This window comes from Erpetoichthys calabaricus, chromosome 1 (assembly GCF_900747795.2).
Source record: "Erpetoichthys calabaricus chromosome 1, fErpCal1.3, whole genome shotgun sequence".
NCBI classification, from domain to species: domain Eukaryota; kingdom Metazoa; phylum Chordata; class Cladistia; order Polypteriformes; family Polypteridae; genus Erpetoichthys; species Erpetoichthys calabaricus.
In genome coordinates, this window is record NC_041394.2 from 342,546,340 (window position 1) to 342,569,704 (window position 23,365).

The window sequence follows — 23,365 nt, forward strand, 5'->3', positions numbered from 1 at the left end:
GAGAATGAAAAGGACAACTGTAGGTAGGCATTGTGCTATTCCTGTAAACTTACATTCTTGTTACACAAGTTCTATTCATGTGTGTTTTTCCCTGGTGATGAAAGGATTTCCAAGAATACAACCGATTTGTCGAGGTTTAAGTTTGTTTGACAACTCTAATAAAATGTTATTTAATGTTTTTCAAAAACTATACAAGATATATATTCTTAACATGTTTACAAATAAAACAGACAAATTTGGCACTTATGTCAAAGCCTTTTATTTACTAAACAACGAGAACAAAATATTCCTCATCAATTTTTGAAATATTTCAAAATGTGAGGTGTTATGCTAAACACCAGGTTGGTCAACATCCACACTCAGGCAGCGAGTCTCTGTTTTAATTAAAAAAACAAAATGAAAAGGTCTGAACTGATTAAAGCAGCTTCTCTCTTAATTTCTGCCAAAGACGTGCCTCACTTTTCTTCTACATCAAGTTTAGCTGCACAACACAGAAGTCTACTTCTGCCATTCTTCTCCAGGCACAGGCCGACTCTTCAGATTCCCGTTTCTCAGTTTCTTTCTCCACTTTCTTTAAATGTAAAAGCCAATAGTCTCACCTTCACTCTCTCCTAAAGTTGAACTCTCAGCTGACTGTTTACAGGAAGTTCGTCAGCAGAATGACGTGCGCTATTCCTCTAACACAGTAATGCAACGGCAATACTTGAAGTGTAGAAAAGCAGATTCTGAAAAACAATCATTTTTTGCAATCGGCTAATTAACCAATCAGTGATTGAGTCATTTGTGGTGAAAAAATCGTCCAATTTAGATCAGGGCGTCACATCGCCCACTCATGTGCCCATCCAGACTGAAATGCAAGTCAGTCTAACTTGGGATGTAACGTCTTGGAATGCACAATTTCCTCTGTATGACTTGATGTGAAGGTAGCAGTTTTCTTGTTTTGGTGTCCAGTCCATACTTTAATTACAGCACTATTGTTCTGGGCTAACTTCTCAAAATTTTTTTTTGGTATGCTTACTATCAAAACAGGACTGAACCGTACTCTTTACTCAAGATGGTCTGGTTGGTTGTAATACATTATTTCTTACTTCCTTAAATTTGCAGCATGCATTTCTACTATTAAGGCAATTTACTATTGATTTTTGCAATGGAGTCATGGTAAGTGGTACTCTGTTAAGATGGGCCTGAAAGTTTCATTTTATTAAACCTGTTACTCTTACCACAACCAGAACTCTTCCGTTTTTTTTTTCCCACATTTAGTATATCTCAGATCACATTTCTTTGTACAGTAGAACCACTGGTCACGAACATTTCCAAACACGTACAAATCAGGTTACGATCAAAAAGTTTGCCAAAATTTTGCATCTGTTCATGACCACACGCTCTGGTGAGCGAACAAAAACACTGCCGGCCAGTTTCCCTACACGCGTTTATACACACCAATGATTTCCCATTCTCTGTTTCCCATTTTCTTTTGTTTGCGTATACAGGACCTAACAAAGCAGCTGATGTTGTAAAAGGAGTTACAATGTTAACCAAGCAGAGACCTCAAGTGCTGGAAGAGGTGGGAAAACTGTTGCTAGTGTGGTTGAACGAGAAGCAACTTGCAGGGGATAGCGTAAGCGAGGCGATCATATGCGAGAAAGCCAGGAAGATTCGTGGCGATTGGCTGAAAAAAAATCCTTCTTCGAGTGGCGAAGGTGAGGAATTTAAAGCCAGTAGAGGACGGTTTGAAAGGTTCTGCAAGAGAAGTGGCATTTAATTTTTTTCCCCTGTGCTTAAAACTCAAAGTGTTTACAGCGAGCGGTTCGTAGCACTATAGCGCCAACTCTTACAATGGTAGTTTTCTCTGTTGTTCAAGGTTTTCTCAGTGTTATTCAATGTTTTTACATTTAGTTTACTATTACGCTGTGCATTCTATGGTATAATTAACTATTTTTGTGCTTAAAAAAATATATATTTACATAATCCGTTCCAGACCGTACAAACTGTAATTGTATTTACATACAATCTTATGGGGAAATTTTGTTCGTGTCACATCCAGAGTTTTGGAACGAATTACGGTCGTGACCAGAGGTACCACTGTACTTTGCTATTTATTGCCTCTCCCTTTCTTAGACCCGAGTAGAAAGTAAGAACTGATATGTCCGTTATCCAGGATTTCTTAAATGGTTTTTCCTCAATGACTATATCTGTTTTTCTGTCAGTTGGTATTGGTGTGTCCTGAAATACCAACACCTCCATAATTTTCCATTATGCAGTCTGGATTACGGTCCCGGTGTTTTTCTGGTGCTGGTCCTTTCCATTTTTTACAGATTCTCTAAAGAAGTAGCCTGGCCACTTTATTGCATCTTTCAGTACGTAATTCTTTAGCCTTCAGTGCTTCACAACAAAACGGGTGGCAGTTTCTTGCCATGTTTGTCAGAAGTGGTACATATTGGTAATGCAATGGTTTCTTCTATTGATGCCCTGAGCCACCTTGTGTGCCAGCCATAATTAGATATTCATGTTTTGATTGTACTTATGAGCCATGCATGGGTAAGTTCAGGGTACACATAGAACTGTTGGAGGAGGGCAGCATGCTTGTGATATTCATAATTGTAATGTTTTCAAATTCTTTCTTCTGCTGTGTACTGTGTCCATCTGTGCACAATGGGGCGGTTCCGTCATTTCCTTATTTTTCTGGAATACCTGAGCTAATTTCATTACGCATATCGTTTGGGGTTTTCTTAATTCACAATTAAATACTTTTTGTACATTTGGATCCTTGGAGGTCATCATCTAAGTTTGTAGTTCAATTATTGCTGGTCTGTACGTGTAGTCAATTTAAAGTAGGTCAACACCTCCTCCTGATCCTGGGATGTAGACTCTTGGGAGACTGTTTTGGTGTCCAGTTTATGAAGTTTATTTTGACGATACCAAAACTGTAGAACAGCACCAAGACTGCACTTTGATTTATGGTTTATCGTTGTTAACATGTTGTGAGGAAGTTCCTAAGGATTCATTTTGCTCTGCTGATGTATTCCTTGATGACACACTCTCTTAGTGTCTTGTGGTTTACCTCTGATCTACAAATGCCCAGGAATTTGTATGTTTTGTCTGGATTTAAGTTTTTAATAACACACTCCTGATCAAGGTTGACATTTGCAGTCAAGGTTAGTTTTCCATTAATGGAGAGAGCTTTGGCACATTTGTTAAGCTGAAAAGCCATTCTTATGTCACTTGAAAACATTTTTGCTAAGTGTTCCTTCAGTTGTTGGCTGCAGGAGCTGAACAGTTTGGTTCAAACTGTTTCGGTTCATTGCAACAGCCGATTATACATCCATAACCAAGGTTATTTAGGACAGTGCTTAATGATTTAATGCTAGGCAGAACTGTAGGGGTGATTAAAAGAGTAATGTTTAAGTGACACTCATTATTTTCATCTTCAGGATAGCGATTTACCCTTTGTTGTGGTGACGTTGCTGGGCTGTTTGCCAGTGAGGCAAGGTGGTTCAGATGAAACTTAACACAATGGGGTGGATTTTGTATAGGTGTAGACATTTCAGGATCCAACAGTGAGGTACACAGTCATATACTTCTTTTGTTAATCAATCCATGTCAAACTGAGGTTTCTGCTTTTAACAGCATTCCTTGATCATTTTGCCGAGTAGCAGGTGGCATTTCGTTCCATATGATGTTTTGCTTCCTTTTGGTGTTATTGCCATCAAGAAGCTATGGTTCAGGTGGATGTAATTTGACTCGGTGTCTATTGTTGTGAATAGTTTGTAGATGGTGGAGAGGCAGGCTATTGGAACAAAGTTTCAACAAATGTTTGTTTGGATTTTGGGAGCAGGAAAGTTGTCCCTGCAGTAAGCCACTAAGTGGATTAGAGCCCTGAAGGAGTACATTAGAGACGTGAAGAAGCAGAAGGGAGAAAGAAGTCAAAGAGTCACCTTAATAACTACTTGGGGCTTGATGAGTACCTTCAGATTGTGGGCTTTGTTATAAAAGATTTTGGGAGCAAGAAAGATGCCCCTGTTGTAAGCCATTACTTCTCTTCAATGTGAATTCTGCTCACTCCTTTTTTTAACCATTCATTACACAAAATGATTTGCCACATTCAGAACAGCAATGGGACTTTTAACCTGTGTGAATCCTTTTGTGGATCTAGAGATGGCTGATTTCTGTGAACTGTTTGTCTCATTCAGAACAGCAATGCGGCTTTTCATCTGCATGGGTCCTTTTGTGTACCTGGAGATGGCCAATCTGCGAGAATCGTTTGCCACATTCATTACAACAACACATTTTTGCTCCAGTGTGAATTCTTGCATGGCTCCGAAGATGGCTTCTGTCAGAGAACTGCCTGCCACAGTCAGTACAGCAATATGGCTTCTCACCAGTGTGAATTCTAATGTGTCTCTGTAGAACACTCCTTTGAGAGAATTGTTTGCCACATTCAGAACAGCAATGTGGCCTCTCTCCTGTGTGAATCATTTTGTGTCTCTGAAGAGTGCTAATACGTGAAAATTGTTTTCCACATTCAGAACAGCAATGTGGCTTTTCTCCTGTGTGAATACTTCTGTGGTTCTGGAGATGGCTAATTTGTGAAAATTGTCTGCCACATTCTTTACAACAGTACAGCTTTTCTCCAGTGTGAATTCTTGTGTGGCTCTGAAGATAGCTTCTGTCCGAGAACTGCTTGCCACATTCAGTACAGCAATATGGCTTTTCTCCAGTGTGAATTCTATTGTGTCTCTGTAGACCACTCCTTTGAGAGAATTGTTTGCCACATTCAGAACAGCAATGTGGCCTTTCTCCTGTGTGAATCATTTTGTGTCTCCGGAGTGTGCTAAAACGTGAGAATTGTTTGCCACATTCAGAACAACAAGGTAGCTTTTCACCTTTGTGAATCCTTTTGTGGTTCTGTGGATGGTTCATTTGTGAGAATTGTTTGCCACATTGAAAACTGCAGAGAGGTCTGTTTCCTGTAGTTAAAAATAAAAGCAGAAGAGTTGTCTTTTTCAATCCACTATCTTTTTATGGATATTGAGTCACAACATTAATTTCTGTAAATGGTGGTTGAAATTCAGGAAAACCTTTTAAAACCATAAGAAATCACAAAACGTAGGTTACAGCATGTTAATTTTGTATTACAGCTACTCACCACATGAGCACAATCACTGAAGCAAATAAGCTGAAACAGTAAATTAAAAAGATCACATGTTTAAAAAAATGACATGATCATTGGTCACATTTTGTTAAAAGGATAAGTCAAATCTTTTAAAAAATTTGTTTTCACATTGGCAAACCAGTACCATTCATCTGCATCATAAAAATCAAGATCAGGCCAGTTATTTTAAAAATGTATTAAAAACACTTCACTTTAGAATGCAATTTTATGCCACAAGCTAATATATAGTATACCATGACTTAGTGTTGGGAGGTATACTGGTTCATACCGAAAACCGCTTTTTATTTTTTTTATGATATGGGTTTTTCTTATACCGCAACACTGGTTTAAATAGCCCAAACAATGTTTGGAACATGGCGCAGCAGGAAACTGTTTAAGGGGGACCTTTTTCACCGCTACACCGCTAAACATGCATGCAACGTAGTACATGTATTAGTGGAGGTACTGAGTATTGAAAATGGACACAGAACATCCTGAAACTGAAGTTGTAGCAGACGATAAAGTTGAACATGATGACACAGAAGAACTTTTGCTGAAAAAAAGGAGCCATGTCTGTTGTCTGGAGATACTTTGGTTTTAAAAGGTCGGATGTGGACCAAACAACTAGTTACTGCAAATGCTGTCGAGCTAAAGTTGCCGCCAGAGGCAGCAATACAAGCAATTTTCTGCAACACCTTAGCCACAAACATGCTTTGTAGTACCATGAATGTATGGAACTAAGATTGGCATCCTCCACGTCCTCAGGTAAAACTTAAAAAGCTAAAGGACACTCGAGTCAGACGTCACTTGTAGATGTGTTTGCTGGAGGTACTGCCTATAACAAAAAAAGCAAGCAGTGGATCTAGATAACCAACGCCATTACAATCCATATAGCTAACGTGTCAGTGGACAGAGATTGTTAACATTAACAGAAAGTGTAGTTGGTTTACAAAAAAATATTTAGTATTTATTCCTTATATAAGACATGTTCAGTGCAGTACAACATTTGACAAGCACCTCTGGATATTTGACTAAGTCTAAATGCCTCTTTGGATGGTTGAAAATATGTTGTCAAAATTTTAGTTTTAGTTGTTTGCAAAATTTGTTCAATAAAAAGGTTCTATATTTTGACTGCAACTGTTATGTAATGTGATTCCTTCTCTTCATTAGTGTCACCCCCTTGAGAACTATCACTTTATGGGGCCATGCAAACCTGGATTAATACTTGTGTGCACATTAAAATGCTTTTTTTGGTACAATGTACAATTCTCATGACAGTGGAATAGGTTATTCTTAGCCAGTCTACTGCAGTAACTGTGAAAATGTGGTTAACATCCACTCATCCATGGGAAGAAAATACCGTTGAATACCGTGAAACTGGGATAATTTTGAAAAATACCGTGATATACAATTTTGGTCATACCGCCCAGCACTACCATGACTGTGAAGAAATAAATGCGACTTGATAAATCCCATAAGTATCCTAAAACTTAGAGAACTACGTCATCAGAGTTTGAAAATACTATTGAATATTACATGATGTTCTTATTTTATTTGAGTAATTGAGGTTAAAAAGTGATAATCTTCAGTTATCACAATATTGAACAGAGTTCCGTTTTTAAAACGGAGTGCTATGTCAAGTATGTGAAATGCACCTTTAATAACTGGAATGTGCCCTGATAATACTCCACATTAAGACTAAAACCACATGACTAAAAAGCAAATATACTGCTTAAAAAAAATGAAGGGAACACTTGATCCTCACAGTCTACCACCACGTCAGAGAAGCTTCAGGGATAGCAGTCTGTCCAGTTAGAAAGGATAAGCAATTGTGAATCAAGGTCATCTGCTTTGGTGCAAACAAAAGACAAACCTAAAGAGACAACAAAGACAAACCCCAAAAAGGGAATGGATTTGCAGGTGATGGCCAAAGACAAATGCTCTCTCCTTACCCTTAATGACCGATTCTTATCTCGTTTTGTATTTTGATAGTGTTCTTGTCAATATTAGTAGCATGAGGTGGTACCTGCACAGGTAGTCCAGTTTCTCCATGATGGCACATTTATATGTGCCATCGCAAGAAGGTCTCAAGTGCATGGAGGAGATACCAGGAGACGGGCCATTAAATGACAAGAGCTTGGAGACATGTGGCTCAGTCAATGACATGAATGTCTTCGCCATCCCCGAACTCCCTACACACCCTGGCCACATGGGGCCAGACATTGTCCTTCATCAGGAGGAAACCAGGGCCCACAACACCAGTATAAGATTTGACAAAGGCTCTGAGAATTTCATCCTAGTACCTAACAGCAGTCTGGGTACCATTGCTTAGCAGGTGCAGATGCTAATTCTCTGTTGTCTGCATTAGGCACGTACTGTATATACTGTAAGTATCAAGATTACTTTAGAGTTGAATAGAGCCCCCAAAACCATGGCATAGGGCTATTCAGTATCAAATACTATATCTCTTGCTACAAGTGGGATTGTTTTATGGATTAAAATTCTCTAACTTCCAGATTTCTTATCATAGCTGGAATAAAAGATTTGTCCAATCTAACCTCTTTTCAGTTAAAACTGGTCCTTAAATGAAAGACGAGTCTCCTGTAAAAACACTATCATGGCCTTTAAGGCAGTACAATAGTAGATTCCCCCCTCCCCAAGCCCCCCGGGGGTAAGATATTGAACAGTCACAGTAATACAGATGAAGAGGAGTAAAATATTACTCAAAAGATTAAATAAACTACTAGTACTCTATTGAAGTGACTTTGTTCACTGTAATTGCATTTGGTGTTCATTTTGAAAAACTGTCAATAATGGGACTCAGTAATGCACACTTTCTACCTTTGAATTATTGAGATTATGTTATGTTATATATACATACACACACACATTAAAAAATGCAAAGTTGGTTAACTGCCTCATTCATTTATCAATAAAAACAAATTTTTTGTTTAGCTAAAAAGTTAAAATTGGACAGGGTGATACATTTAGGACATCCACTTAAGGTGTTGAAAAAAACCCACAACAGAAAAATTAAAAACCCCAAAATCTTAATACCTGGATGGATTTGATTGAAATGTATTGCCATTGGAGGAATAAGAAAATTAGCCAATGTGTGTCTTTTGTTTCCTGACATTTATCATTAATAATGCTCTTGCGAGTGGGAGATTCTAATGCACTGTGTCCCCACAGCACTGCAAATTAAAGCCGTCTGCAAAAGCAGAGAGAGAGAGAGAGAAGGAAGGTTTGGCGAAGCTTAAAGGCAATGCATATAACAATTGTGCTATATACTTTTTGCCAGGAGTTATGGCTGCAAGTACAGTGAGTTTTTAGCAACTGATCCAAGTATAAAAGGTATTAAAACATACCCCACCACATCTTAGTTGCAATATCATGGCAAATGGAGACATGAGGGACTAGAATTTCAATTTGCCAGAGAGTTGCACTGCTTCAGACGAATTCATCAGTACTCAGAAGGTTTAATTACATACGTCAACAAATACAGCATGTCGTTGAAGGTGAAAACTGCTGCGTTTGGAATTCGTTGCCACTTTGAGACAACGGTTTCTTTGTCTCGCTGGATTAGAGCATTTACCTCAGAGTCCATCTTTTTGTCTTATCTTGGATTGTGTTTAGACATATTGCATTTACAAAAAGGCACTTCCATTTATAACTTATTTCCACGTTTACTAAAATCTGGACCCTTTCCTGAAAAATGTCTTGCCAAATCCTTAAAGAGGGTTAAAAGAAAAAAAAAAATGTTTTTAGTAAATTTTGCTATTTGCACACAAAATGTAACACATTCAAAAGAAAACTCCACTGTTTTACTTATCATTATCCATTGTGAAGTTATATTTGATATAATTTACGAAGTGAGATTCTGGCAGCCGACAGAGGAGTCGTGATGCACTTGGCTAAATGCGCCTTTCATGTACTGTAAATACCATATTTGACAATAAATATCAGATTACATTATTTTTTTTGTGCCAGTGTATAGCCTTGTGTTTTTGAAAAAGTCAACTCTATTGCCCATCATTATTATTAATTTTACAAAATCAACAAATAGTGTTTTAAACACTTTGAAGTTAAAATTATAAAGATGAAAAACAAAAAGGAAGTAAAAAAAATGATAACCGATGGAGCCAAGTCAAAATGGAACAGATTAGAGTGCGATTTTTATTTTTTTATGGCTAGTTTAGATGAAGCTTCTCAGAATGTGACAGAAAGAGAACAGGACAGTACTTTAGAGTGACAGCTTTTTTTTTATTCGTATACATTTATTCAAACTGTATAAATGAGGCAGTACTAATTTTAGGCTTTGATGACAACACACAGCTGAGATATTTAGCCATTTTTAGCTTTGAATTAATCAACCTTAAATTATCTTTACCCAATAATGCTATTGTTAATGTCCTATGCTACTGTATAAAATTCTGCTGTAATCTTTTCTACATCAACACCAACAACTATAGATGCCTCCTGCAGTCGATGCTGTACGTAGTTCACCATATTATTTCTTTTAACCTGTTCTTTTCTATACATTGCTTAAAATGTTCAGTTCACTACATGTGGTAAGTAAATGCGCAGCCTGTAATCAGCTATAATGTTTATAACAAGTTTAAGTAAAACACGATTCACCTATAAAGTAATATTAATAAAGTTAAAAAATATATACAAAGTGTAATACTGAATTCTCCTTACTAGTGAACATAACACCTGGAAGCAAACTTGAAAATAAATTCTTGTGTGAACAAAGTAAGAATGAACATCTGAAGTTAAGCTTAATTCACTTCTTGTTGTACGATACGTACGTAGTGCTTATTCCACGGTTAGGATTTGTGCTTTCCTCTACTTTTTATTTCACTTTATCTTGCAAGTTTAATTCAGTTTATACTGGGTTCAATTTTTAGTTCCCTATATTTTCAGAGTTAAACCATTGTTCCCATTTATACAGGATGTGCTACATGGTGTAATTATATTCATATGCAAAATTCCCATTATTCCTACATACCTGTTTCAATTGAAAAGAATACAATGTCCTATAAAATTGTTTTTCAAAGATTATCAAAAAAAAAAAAAAACCAAAGTCAGTCACTAGGGAAAGCAGAAATTAATCTACGGCACAAACATTTAACTCCAGGACAAGTGTATATATTAGTGCTGGGCGGTATGACCAAAATTCTATATCACGGTATTTCTCAAAATTATGCCAGTTTCACGGTATTCAATGCGATTTTCTTCCCATGCATGAGTGGATGTTAACCACATTTTCCACTGCAATTACTGCAGTAGACTGGCTTAGAATAACCTATTCTACTGTCACGAGAATTGTACAAGAAACATTTTAATGTGCACACAAGTATTAATCCAGGTTTGCATGGCCCCATAAAGTGATAGTTTTCAAGGAGGTGACACTAATGAAGAGAAGGAATCACATTACATGACAGTTGCAGTCAAAATATAGAACCTTTTTATTGAACAAATTTTGCAAACAACTAAAGCTAAAATTTTGACAACATATTTTCAACCATCCAAAGAGGCATTTAGACTTAGTCAAATATCCAGAGCTGCTTGTCAAATGTTGTATTGCACTGAACATGTCTTAGAAAAGGAATAAATACTAAATATGTTTTGTAAACCAACTTCACTTTCTGTTAATGTTAACAATCTCTGTCCACTGACATGTTAGCTATATGGATTGTAATGGCGTTGGTTCTCTCAATCCACCACTTGCTTTTTTTGTTATAGGCAGTACCTCCAGCAAAGGCGTCTACAAGTGACGTCTGAATTGAGTGTCCTTTAGCTTTTTAAGTTTTACCTGAGGACATGGAGGATGCCAATCTTAGTTCCATACATTCAGGGTACTACAAAGCATGTTTGCGGCTAAGGTGGTGCAGAAAATTGCTTGTATTGCTGCCTCTGGCGACAACTTTAGCTAGATAGCATTTGCAGTACTTAGTTGTTTGGTCCACATCCGACCTTTTAAAACCAAAGTATCTCCAAACAACAGACACAGCTCCTTTTTTCGGCAAAAGTTCTTCTGTGTCATGATATTCAACTTTATCATCTGCTACAGCTTCAGTTTCGGAATGTTCTCCTAAGTACCTTCGCTAATGCATGTACTACGTTGCATGTGTGTTTAGCGGTGTAGCAGTGAAAAAGGTCACCCCTTAAACAGTTTCCCACTGCGCCATGTTCCAAACATTGTTTAGGCCATTTAAACTGGAGTTGTGGTATAAGAAAAACCCAAATCATAAAAAAAAAAAAAAACGGTTTTCAGTATGAACCAGTATACCTCCCAACACTAGTATATAGCATGTGAAATAAATAGTAAAGAGATCCAATGAATTAATAATATTGTGTTAAAAAGGGGAAAAAAAAAAAAAACAACTACCGATATTGTATACATAAAAGAACTCAGTCACATACCAATTCTGATAACTGATGGCACTATAACTCAGGTGTATTATTTTAGAATTTTTCCTGGGCAAAGCTGAGTAACACAGCTAGTAAGAAATAAATTAGAAAAGTACCTTTATGGAAGCAATATATTAAATGACAGCATGAGTTTATGAGAAGATGATCTTGCCAGATTGTTTAGAATTTTTTGGACTGGCAACTGCAATAATTGATAAAAGCAAAAGCATCCTCTTTAATAAAACCTGTGTGTGTCCATGTGTCCGTGTGTGTGTGTGTGTGTCTTCTAGTGAAGTGCGCATGCGTGGGGCACGGTGCGATGCTGCAAAGCAGATGCTTCAAAGGCCGCCTGACGCGTCACACAAGACAGAGAGGGCGGGACCTATTAAATATCGCGTGGCCGATCCAATCGGATTTCGGTAAATGAGGTAAGACCTAAAGCGCGGGGCACGGTGCAATGCTTCAAAGCAGATGCTTCAAAGGCCGCCTGACGCGTCACACAAGACAGAGAGGGTGGGACCTATTAAATATTGCGCAGCCGATCCAATCGGATTTCGGTAAATGAGGTAAGACCTAAAGCGCGGGGCACGGTGCAATGCTTCAAAGCAGATGCTTCAAAGGCCGCCTGACGCGTCACACAAGACAGAGAGGGCGGGACCTATTAAATATCGCGTGGCCGATCCAATCGGATTTCGGTAAATGAGGTAAGACCTAAAGCGCGGGGCACGGTGCAATGCTTCAAAGCAGATGCTTCAAAGGCCGCCTGACGCGTCACACAAGACAGAGAGGGTGGGACCTATTAAATATTGCGCAGCCGATCCAATCGGATTTCGGTAAATGAGGTAAGACCTAAAGCGCGGGGCACGGTGCAATGCTTCAAAGCAGATGCTTCAAAGGCCGCCTGACGCGTCACACAAGACAGAGAGGGCGGGACCTATTAAATATCGCGTGGCCGATCCAATCGGATTTCGGTAAATGAGGTAAGACCTAAAGCGCGGGGCACGGTGCAATGCTTCAAAGCAGATGCTTCAAAGGCCGCCTGACGCGTCACACAAGACAGAGAGGGTGGGACCTATTAAATATCGCGCAGCCGATCCAATCGAATTTCGGTAAATGAGGTAAGACCTAAAACATAAGGCACAAAAAATCCAATCGCAAGACAGAGAGGGTGGGACCTATTAAATATCGCGTTGCCGATCCAATTGGATTTCAGTAAATGAGGTAAGACCTAAAACATAAGGCACGAAAAATCCAATCGCAAGACAAAGAACTCTGATGTTAATACCATAAAGGAAGAGGTGCTAAACATTTTGGAAGGAAATACTGTGACATTCCTCAGCTCAAACTCAATTGATGACTCAACTGAGGAAGATATGCAGAACTATCCTATTGAGTTTCTTAATGAGCTAACTCCAACAGGAATGCCGAGGAATAAACTGAACCTTAAAAAGGGAGCAACAATGATGCTTCTTAGGAATATAAACACTAAAAGAGGATTGTGCAATGGAACCCACCTCTTTGTTAAAGACTTGAAAAGAAACATCATCATTGCTCAAGTAATAACAGGTTCAGCTGAAGGGGACATGGTCTTTTATTACCCGTATTGATTTGGCTCCATCCTCTACTAATTTACCCTTTACCTTAAGAAGGCGACAATTTCCAGTTACATTAGCCTTTGCCATAACAATTAATAAAGCTCAGGGTCAAACCTTAGAAAAAGTTGGCATTTACTTTCCAGAACCAGTATTCAGCCAAGGTCAGTTATATGTTGCATTATCAAGAGTTAGACGTTTTCAAGATGTTGTTGTCAAGGTTGTAGATGGTCCTGAACAAGGCAAACTGTTGCCAAACTCAGACAGAATATTTACAAGAAATGTTGTCTATAATGAAATTTTATAGAAAAATTTCATGAGGTTAAAAAAATAGAAAAATTTTCCTAAAACTCTTCTTCAGTTATTGTGTATTACAGATTGTTACAAAGTTTTACACTAAGGCAATATTAATTATACAGGGTGGCCCGCGAAAAAGTAGCCCGCGTTACTATAGTATTACTGGCGGCCTTCCGTAAAGAAAGAAAGAACTTGAAATGCCAAAACCTTTACTCACTCTTTACAGAAAGTGCTGGAAATGATCCCCTTGTGCGTCAATGCAGTTTTGGGCGCACCTTAACATGTTGTCATATACGCGACGCAACTCTGGGGCACCAATGCTCTGAATTGTATTACGAATATTGTCTTTCAACTGCTGTAAAGTTCTCGGGTTATTAGCGTACACTTTTCCCTTCAAATTGCCCCACAGATAAAAGTCACATGTTGTTAAGTCCAGCGATCTCGGTGGCCACAATCCTTTGGTGACAATCCTGTCTTCTGTAAATGCCTCCCGAATTCGTGCCAGTGACACGTGTGACAAGTCGCGCCGTCCTGTTGGAAGAAGGCGTTCTCGCGTTCTTCCAGCGTCAACTGTCCGTAAAATTCCTCAAAAATTCTCATGTACACGTTCGCGTTCACTGTTGTCTCAAAAAATATGGGACCCACAATCTGAGTTCCAGACACAGCACACCAGACGCCGACTTTCTGATCGTGAAGAGGTTCCTGATGAATCGCATGCGGGTTGACTACTGACCAATATCTGCTATTCTGCGAGTTCACATACCCTGACAGATGGATTGACAAGGTGCTACGGGGAAGGATTCACTCGCCGCGCCACTCTGGCAGGAAGGCGGGCTACTTTTTCGTGGGCCACCCTGTACTTACTGTATTGTCATATACGTTTCTATTTTATTTTTTATTATTTTACTTTGTACTACTGTTCTAGCACCCGTTAGTGTAACGGGCTTAATGTCTAGTACAACATAATTTACTTAAACTTTCACAAAGCTTTTTCTACAGTTCTGGACCAAAGATTAATTTTGAAAGTAGAAGCTGTTGGCATCAGAGATAACCTATAACATGATCTCAAGTTGGTTAACCAGCAGGAGACAAAGAGTACAGATAAGAGGAGAATGGGGTCATCAGTGGAGTCCCTCAGCAGTCTGTTCCTGAACCCTCATTACTTTTTCTGATTTATATTAATAAACACTGATTCTGGTATAGTTAGTAAACTCTTGAAATTGACTGATATTAATAAAACTGGAGGAAAGGCAGACACTGAGGAAGCAGCAAAAACAATTCAGAAAGTCTTGGACAAGCTTCTGAAATGGACAAACACTTGAGAAATTGCAATGTAATGAAGAAAAGTGCAAAGTGCTACATGTGGGCAAAAGGAACATTAGTTATAAACACAAGATGGGAGACAATGAGCTACAGGAAACATCCTCTGAAAAGCACTTCTTGGTTTTCTGTTCATGCCATATTTTCATCTTCTAAGCAATGCACAGAAGCAATGAAAAATACAAATAAAATGTTGATTTATATTCTACAGTTTTTACAATAGGGACAGTATGCTTGCACTATATAATGCACTAGAAAGACCTCATCTGGAGTACTGTGTGCAGTTCTGGTACAAGAAAGACATAGCAGCAGTTGAAGCTGGGCAGTGGAGACCAACTAAGTGTATCATGGGATTTAAGGACATATCATACTTGGACAGACTCAGAGAACGAAATCTGTTTAGTCTGAGCAGTGGAGACTGCATGGAGGTCTAATCCAGGTATTTAAAATCCTCCATGGCATCAATAAAGCAGATCCAGTAAAACTCTTTCAACTTAAAGGTTAATCACGTAGTCTGAGACATCAGTGGACTTTAAGGGGGAGTGCACTTAAAACTGAAGCCAGGAAGCACTTCTTTACACAATGAGCTGTGGAAGTCTGGAACAAAAGAAGAATCTGGATGAGATATTGGGACATCTTAGCTATTAGTTAAACAAACAGGCTTGATGGACTGAATGTTCCCCACTCGTCCCTCTGATTTCTTATGCTCTTATGTTGCAATTGTGATTTGTAACTGATGAACAGTTTATTTCCTTTAATTACATATACATAAATGGGGAAAAAAAATCTGCATTAGCCAGTTCTAGCAATATGAAAGTAATAAACAGCATCGGCCCCAAAAAAAAAAATTCTGATCAGAGCATCAGTAGAACTTACACACAACTCACAACTGGTAATAGAGATATGGCTAGCTGACAAAGGAGAAAAGGAAAGAGTAGAAATAAAAAAAACCTCCAGTGGACAAAACTTCATCGTAGGAAATACAACTCTGGCAGGTCTGCTGTCAGCAGTAACAGATAAAGTATACTAAACCTCAAATCAAGCGTAGCCCCCAGACATTCCACAACATCACAGACACAAGCTGGACAGTCTAATAGGAGACTCAAATTCTTTCCAATTAAATCCCAGGCACCAAACATCTTTGAAACACTGTCCCCACTTTTCACCATAAAGTGTTACACCTCACTGCAAAGTTTCACATAAACCTCACAAGACCTCTCTACCACACACACACTTACTTTCTCCAAACTGCTCTGTAGGTGATGGCTGATCTTCCTGTAGTCCAACAGATGGCTTTTCCTTATTACTCCTTCTGTCAGACCTCACTTTGAGTTCAGTACACTCCATACATTGTCTGTGCATCTCAGACGTCTCCTTGGCCTCTTCTTTAATACCCACAGTTACCAGTTCATAATCCTCATCCTTAATGCTGGGACTCCCTTTGTTAGGGTGGATAGACTCCCACTCGCAGTCCTCCTTCTTAATATTAACAGACATTATCTCTGTTATCTTCATGTCAGCCCCACATGTCTCCTCTTTCACATCCATCCTGGTGTTACAGTTAATGGCAACTGCGTCTTCCTTGCTGTTGAAAGAACACAATTTCATTCCCTCATAATTGCACCAATTCAGGACAAAAAACATTTCAATTACTTACTATAGCATTAACTCAGTTAAAGTTAATGTCAAATTAGGCAGTATAGAGAAATCACACTACAGCATATTAACAGAAACTCGTCACTCTTCATATCGAGTGTGGAGTGAGGGGACAACAGGCTTCAGGTGGCCCATCAGTATTCACTACTTGGCCCACACACATTGTCTTGAAAAGTGCTGAATGGCAGGCCACTGGATTTGCATCATATGCTACTTTAATGTAAGAAGTGACTGATGAATGTCTCTGACAACTTAGTAGAAATAAAGGAGTAGCATGGGAGATATTAAACCAAATCTACAATGTAAAAATCAAGCACATCTTATTTTAGATGGCAACACTGACAGCAGACACCATAATAAAACACTTATCAGGGTAAAGAGTACATTGTGGGGTGTAACTCAACGGACCAGTACAATAAAATCAAAGCAGCAAATTTAAACAATTCAACAAAAGCAGGCATTCCACTATAAAGATGTAAACAGCAATGAGTAAAATTAGGGCAAGTTTGATAACTGAATGGTTTGTTCTCCATGAAGTCAACAGGTAACTTGCAGGGCTGCTCACCAGCTACATGAGGGTTTGTTGCCACTGCATTGTGTTTCTGTTATGGAGTCTCAGATTTAGATACAAGTAATGGGACATGCGAGTTATTAAATGAACAACGGGCTCTACACCAGAATGCTTTTTATTGAGATGTTCTACACAAATAATTTGCATCCTGCAATATTAAACATTCAACTGCTGCTTTTTACGGGTGAAACGATTTCATCACACAAAAGCGGATTTCATGAATATTGTCCTCCCTAATTCTAAGAACTACAATATTCTGCACCCCGCTTAGTGAATATTTAATAATTAATACCCAGTAAAGCAGTGCCATCATGGACTTTGAATTCAGTAACGTAATACTCTCCCACTCAATCCAGTTAGTACTTTTTTTAATATAAATGGCTTGTGTTAATGTTCATCACTGTTTTAAAACACACGGATGGGCATGTAAAATAGAGGCATTAGGCATCAAAAGAAGGTTTAATATCCATCCATTATCCAACCTGCTATATTCTAACTACAGGGTCACGGGGGTCTGCTGGAGCCAATCCCAACCCACCGCAGGGCGCACACACACACCAAGCACACACTACGGACAATTTAGGATCGCCAATGCACCTAACCTGCATGTCTTTGGACTGTGGGAGGAAACCGGAGCACCTGGAGAAAACCCATGCAGACATGGGGAGAACATGCAAACTCCACGCAGGGAGGACTCCAGAAGCAAACCTGGGTCTCCTTACTGCGAGGCAGCAGTGCTACCCACTGTGCCACCAGGTTTAACAAGGTGGGGGAAAAAAGAGTACTTAACAGTGGGAGGAAAGCATTTAATAATTCAAACTAAATCTTCATCTTTAACAAATTCATCCTGCAAAACTAAAGTTCCACATCAACACGGAAAATCTTATTTAATTTTATTTTTTATGATGAACTCCCCTTTAAAAACTGACACCTAGTGGTGGGTGTTAAACTGGGTGATTTTTCTTGCAGTGTCGAGTTAAGAAATAACATGTTAAACTTACCGGGCCTACAGTCTGATCACCCATTTTATATTACAAAATATTATTTTCCTATCTTCTGTTCTTTAGGAATTTCCCCAATGTGTGCTGACGTCTGAAAAATATGCATCAATGGTTTATATGTGTATTCACTAAGCTCCGTAGGCATTTAATCTAGTCCTGATGATTTTTTTTTAACTGCTAAAATGGTGAAAAAATGTATTTAATAATCATTTGCATTTTCTCAATATTTCTCTTGATCTGCATTATATTTATATAGCACCTTTCCCATGGGCACGGTGGCACAGTGGTAGCGCTTCTGCCTCGCAGTAAGGAGACCTGGGTTCGCTTCCCAGGTCTGCCCTGCATGGAGTTTACATGTTCTCCCCGTGTCTATGTGGCCAAAGACATGCAGGTCAGTGCTAGTGTGTGCTTGATGTGTGGGTGTGTGTGCCCTGAGGTGGGCTGGCGCCCTGCCTGGGATTTGTTCCTCCTGCCTTGCGCCCTGTGCTGGCTGGGATTGACTATAGCAGACCCCTGTGACCCTGTGGTAGGACATAGCGGGTTGGAGAATGACTGACTGACCTTTCCCATGCTCAAGATGCTTTTCTTTCTTGTACACCTTATGTGTCTTTTTTTATGCCATTGCAGCTTCTTTTTAATATTTTTATTAGCCCCTGGTGTATTTTACTTCTAATTTCAGCACGAATGAATGAGTCCTGCATGAGATTTTAAACATTTTCAACTCTGCTCCACTGCTGTTCAACTGTCTTCACACTTATAATTTTATCCACGTCTTTCCCTTTTAAAAATTTTCTCTCATTTGCTCAATATTTTCACTAATTGAAATGAAGCTTAACAGGTATGTTCTCTCCTGGGCTGTACCACAATATGCACAAAGGGTCTTGTACAGCAGCAAAATTTTAAGTATCCAATGAGGGCATCAATTATGAAAAAGTTCTACGAATCTCCCATCAAACCACAATGTTTATACGATTTAGTAAAGCACCAGTATTAAAATTTATCTTCAGTCACATCACATCTTTTTCCCCAAAAAAGATACATTGTGTTTTACCAACCAGATCGTAAGTTCTCTGATGCAAGCCATGCTTGTGTGGTTTGCAAAAGTGTTACAGAATCTGTTGGCTTCTTATTTTTTATTATTTCTCAAGTCTTTTTTTTTTTTTTTTTTTTGGAGATATCTCTTCTTGGGCTTGGAAAAAAAATTTGGTAAGGAGATTCCTCTTCAAAAATGTGTATGTGCGATTACATTTAGGAAATAACATTTATTTCTATAGCACATTTTTTACACATTAATTACATTTTGCCTGAAGAAGGGCCCTGAGTTGCCTCGAAAGCTTGCATATTGTAATCTGATCTGTTAGCCAATCAAAGGCGTCATTTTGCTTGATTTCTCATTGCATCCATAACGGCTAATATATGGTACAACACCCTACTACTATAAGACATTTAAATATACAGGATGTAGCTTTTAGTGTTTTACAAGAAGACAACACTGCACAAAAACAAAATATATTAAAATAAGATAATTATAATGAAACTAGCCATGTGCGCCCAACTACGTTATGCATGTTAAAGTTGTCTGTGAAGGGCTCCCTGTTTAAACGCAGCTGCCAGTCGTGAACTGGGCCCTTCGTCGCACAGCATTATGATTTTTTAATAAGGGAAACAAAATTACAAAACAAAACCCTTGGACATTGATTCGATAGGAACGACCTACTCTGAATCACTGTCCGAACAGTAATTATGTGCTGGTGTAGGAGTATTTCTGCTTCTCTCCGTTCACAGTCCGTCTCGTTTTCACCACGCTGTCGTTACCTCTCACGATCTCTTCTCAACCTTTCTCCAATCTTGCAGGTTGCTTTGTGGCAATCCAAAGAGTAAGGCAATATACACGGAGCAATGGTTATAAAAGGAGGACACATAGGTATCCAGGCTCTTTAAAGCATAAACAGGGATCACTTCACTGACATGTGAGCAAGCCATGGTACAACTGTGAGACGCGCAGCACTCGCCGGCCACAATGTAACAATAATAATTTCCGGGACGTGCTGTTACGTTGTCATTCATTTTACCCACTGTCTTTCTTTCATCCATATGTTACGTAGGCACGTACCTTTTATTTTCGGCAATCTCATTCTCTAACCAGGCCTCAGGAGCTAACCAGCGTAACACTGTCCACCACCCCTTTCGTTATTCCGGCACATTGTTGACATCCGTGAGTAACAACAACGTACTAAACTGGAAGGTGGTCTACGCATGCGTGGAATTCCGGGACAAACAAAGATCAAGATCCAAATGAAGATTACATATAAAGATTAGTTAATTTAAAGCACAACAATTTGTTTAGTTTGAATGTCTGTGTTTTGAGGTGTGACTGGAGTACTACAGTATTCAGTAGTATAAGCCTGGAGGAGATTCTTAATGCAATGCCTATGTTTTAGCTGTCTCTCTACTGCCATCTAGTGCTTCTTCTTCTAATTCATTCGCGGACAAACAAAGATCAAGATCCAAATGAAGATTATATATAGAGATAATAACATTAAAAAAAATACATAAAACACACGCTTGAGGCTGGTGCCACCATTAAAGCAAATTAGACATTTGTGTAGGATGCAGATCATAACGGGGGGGCTGGACAGAGCCACACAGGTTAGCTACTGAACAGTCAGTTGGCCTTGAGTGCTATTTTTCGATAGACAAGTGTTGTTTGCTTTCTGAAGTGATTTGTATGTGTTTAAAAAATGATAATTACAAAATAAGGAAATAAAATAAGACACAGTGAGAAAAGGTATACCTGTTCATTTCCATTTCGTACTTCAGATGTTGCAACTAACTCACGCCACACACACAAAACATTGGTGCTTGTGTAGTAAACAGACGGCAGTGAAACGTCCCCCACGGAGCCAAACAGGGAAATTGGCTTGAAGGGAGCAGATTACCTCTTGTATTGGCCTCAAAACTGATCCGATTGTACGCATGTTATTTCTAGAATATTCCAATTGCTGTAAATTTCTATATTTTTTTTATCCCAATAAATGTTACGAATTAATGAAAACACTTCTATTTTCCTTTGTCATGCTGTCCATTTAGTTCACTAGTACCAAACATTTTAAGGGCTTTGTTTCTCCATCTTCTATCTTTTCAGTGCAATCAGACTGCACAGAGGTCTCATCCGTCTGCCTGGTTGACTGTGTACCTAATTCTTTAATTTAATATTGTTCTTTATCAGTCTGCTGCTGCAGTATGTGAATTTCCCCTTGGGATTAATAAAGCATCTATCTATCTATCTATCTATCTATCTATCTATCTATCTATCTATCTATCTATCTATCTAATGTTTTCATTGTCCTAAGAATACTGCTAACACTTCCAGTTTCAGAGGCGAGTAGTGAATGTAGTTTCTCAAAGTTGAAACTTACCAAAACTTACTTACACTCAACAATATTGCAAAACAGACTTGGCAACAATTTCAATTGAACATGACCTAGCTTCCACAAAGGACTTGAAGGATTTTGTGGAAAAAAAAAAAAAAAGTGTGAAACAGAAGGAAAGAAAAATTATTATGTAATCTATGTATAATTTTTTGGTGCAATAATTATATGAACTGAAATGATTGTTTTCTTTTTCTAGAATTTCTATAAAAAAAGGTAAATTATTTGTAAAACAAGAGGCGCACTAATAAGCTTAACATAGGGTGCAAAATAACCTAGCACAGGCACAGTACACACTTATAAAAGATAGTCAAGTCAAGTTGGGGAGCGTGCACTGGTACAGTGTGTTGCCGCACCCACTACACGACTAAACAGCTTGGGATCCCGGTTGGCAACCCCCCAGGCAGACACACGGTCCAGTCCTACCCTCTGGAAATGACCCTCTATCTGCCACTGCCAGGTGTTAAGTGGGCGACCCCTTAGCCTGGTCCAGCCATTTGGGTCCCCAACAATGAGGATCTTACGAGCCGGATCACCCTCGGGGAAACGCGCCACATGGCCATAGTGCCATAACTGACGCTCCCTCACAATGCACGTAATGTGCCTCATTTGGGACTCCATGAGCAACACAAAGTCAAACCAACGGTACCCAAGGATTTTCCAGATAGACACAGTACCAAAGGAGTCCTGTCTTCATCTCAGGTCACTGGATAGCGTCCATGTCTGGCAACCATATAGCAAGACAGGAAGCATCAGGACTCTAAAGACTTGGACCTTCGTCCTTTTGTGATATCGGGAGCGCCACACACCCCTTTCCAGTGACCTCATCTCGTCATAGGAAGAATCACCAGAGACATGAATGTCACTGACAAGGTAAGTATACCTCTCAACAAGGTCAACACTCTCTAAACAGACAGACACACTGCTGACGGCTGTGCCCAAGAGGTCATTAAAGGCCTGATGTTGGTTTTTATCAGGACACTCAGACTCCTCACTCAGTCTCTCACGCCTCCATTGACTCTGCGAAGATCACAGCATCGTCAGCAAAGTCAAGATCCATGAATCTTTCTTCACTAACAGATGGCTGTATAAAAGATAGATATACAATTATTAGAGAGGTCCTTATAAATACAATCATTTGTGAAGTCTCTAAAGAGGAGTTTGATGATAAGGATGGCTGGAAGTTGAGAAAAAAAAATAAAACTACAGATAAGTTGGGAGAAATTTTTTTTTTTACAAGGGCTCAAAACCAACCAGCCCAAACTGGGCTTTCTACCGAACATATTGTAAATGTTCTAAAGGAGCTCTCCATATTTTCAATGCATCATTTAGCTCAGATAAACACTATATAAATTATGATACTAGATAAATGTTTTACTAATAAAATAAGGCTTTCCACACATAGATACCATTATTATGTACTTTTTGTGCACTGATTTATTACATATCTCAACTAGATACAGTTAAGAATATATATTAATTTGTTATGCTTTCAAACTCTACATTTATTTATTTTGAACAGATGTTCCTTAACATGATGGCTGCTCTTTGACTTGAACTGCGGTTTGTGTTACTGTAACTGCTTTACTATCTCAACAAAGCGCGATTTCTGTCGGAAGAAACTGAACTTCTAACTGAAGGTAATATACGACATTGTGTGTGGTCGCTTTGAGGTTGAAATGGGAGCCGCACAGTGAGGCCAGAGAGCTTCAAGTCACACGCGACACAGAGAAAGTCACTCAAGCGGGATCCTTCTGACTCCATTTACCTGCGATTCAAGTCGCGTAACTAATGTAAAACTCCGAACACTTACCTCTACCTCAAGGACTAGTTTAAAGACGACTCCTGGCGTGACAAAAGCCTATTACCTCGACCACTGCTTCCCGTTTACTTCTCAAGTTTAAACACACGAAGCGCGCTCACTTCAG

The 23,365-nt window shown here is 38.9% G+C and overlaps 1 protein-coding gene across 2 annotated transcripts; it reads right to left on the minus strand.

Annotated features, from left to right (window-relative positions):
• Positions 1 to 235: 235 nt before the first annotated feature.
• Positions 236 to 23,365, minus strand: LOC114665122 (zinc finger protein 239-like). Of its 2 annotated transcripts, XR_007934837.1 has the most exons (4): positions 23,251 to 23,365; positions 16,017 to 16,363; positions 2,081 to 4,967; positions 236 to 1,279 (listed from the first exon to the last, which is right to left on the minus strand). XR_007934837.1 is itself a non-coding variant. In XM_051927082.1 (3 exons), exons 2-3 carry the CDS (start codon positions 16,324 to 16,326, stop codon positions 4,183 to 4,185), a joined length of 1,095 nt encoding a protein of 364 aa, XP_051783042.1. In that variant the 5' UTR covers positions 16,327 to 16,363; positions 23,257 to 23,365; the 3' UTR covers positions 236 to 4,182. The 2 variants fall into 2 exon arrangements, 1 of the variants encoding a protein (XP_051783042.1); XM_051927082.1 differs by having other exon boundaries at positions 236 to 4,967; positions 23,257 to 23,365.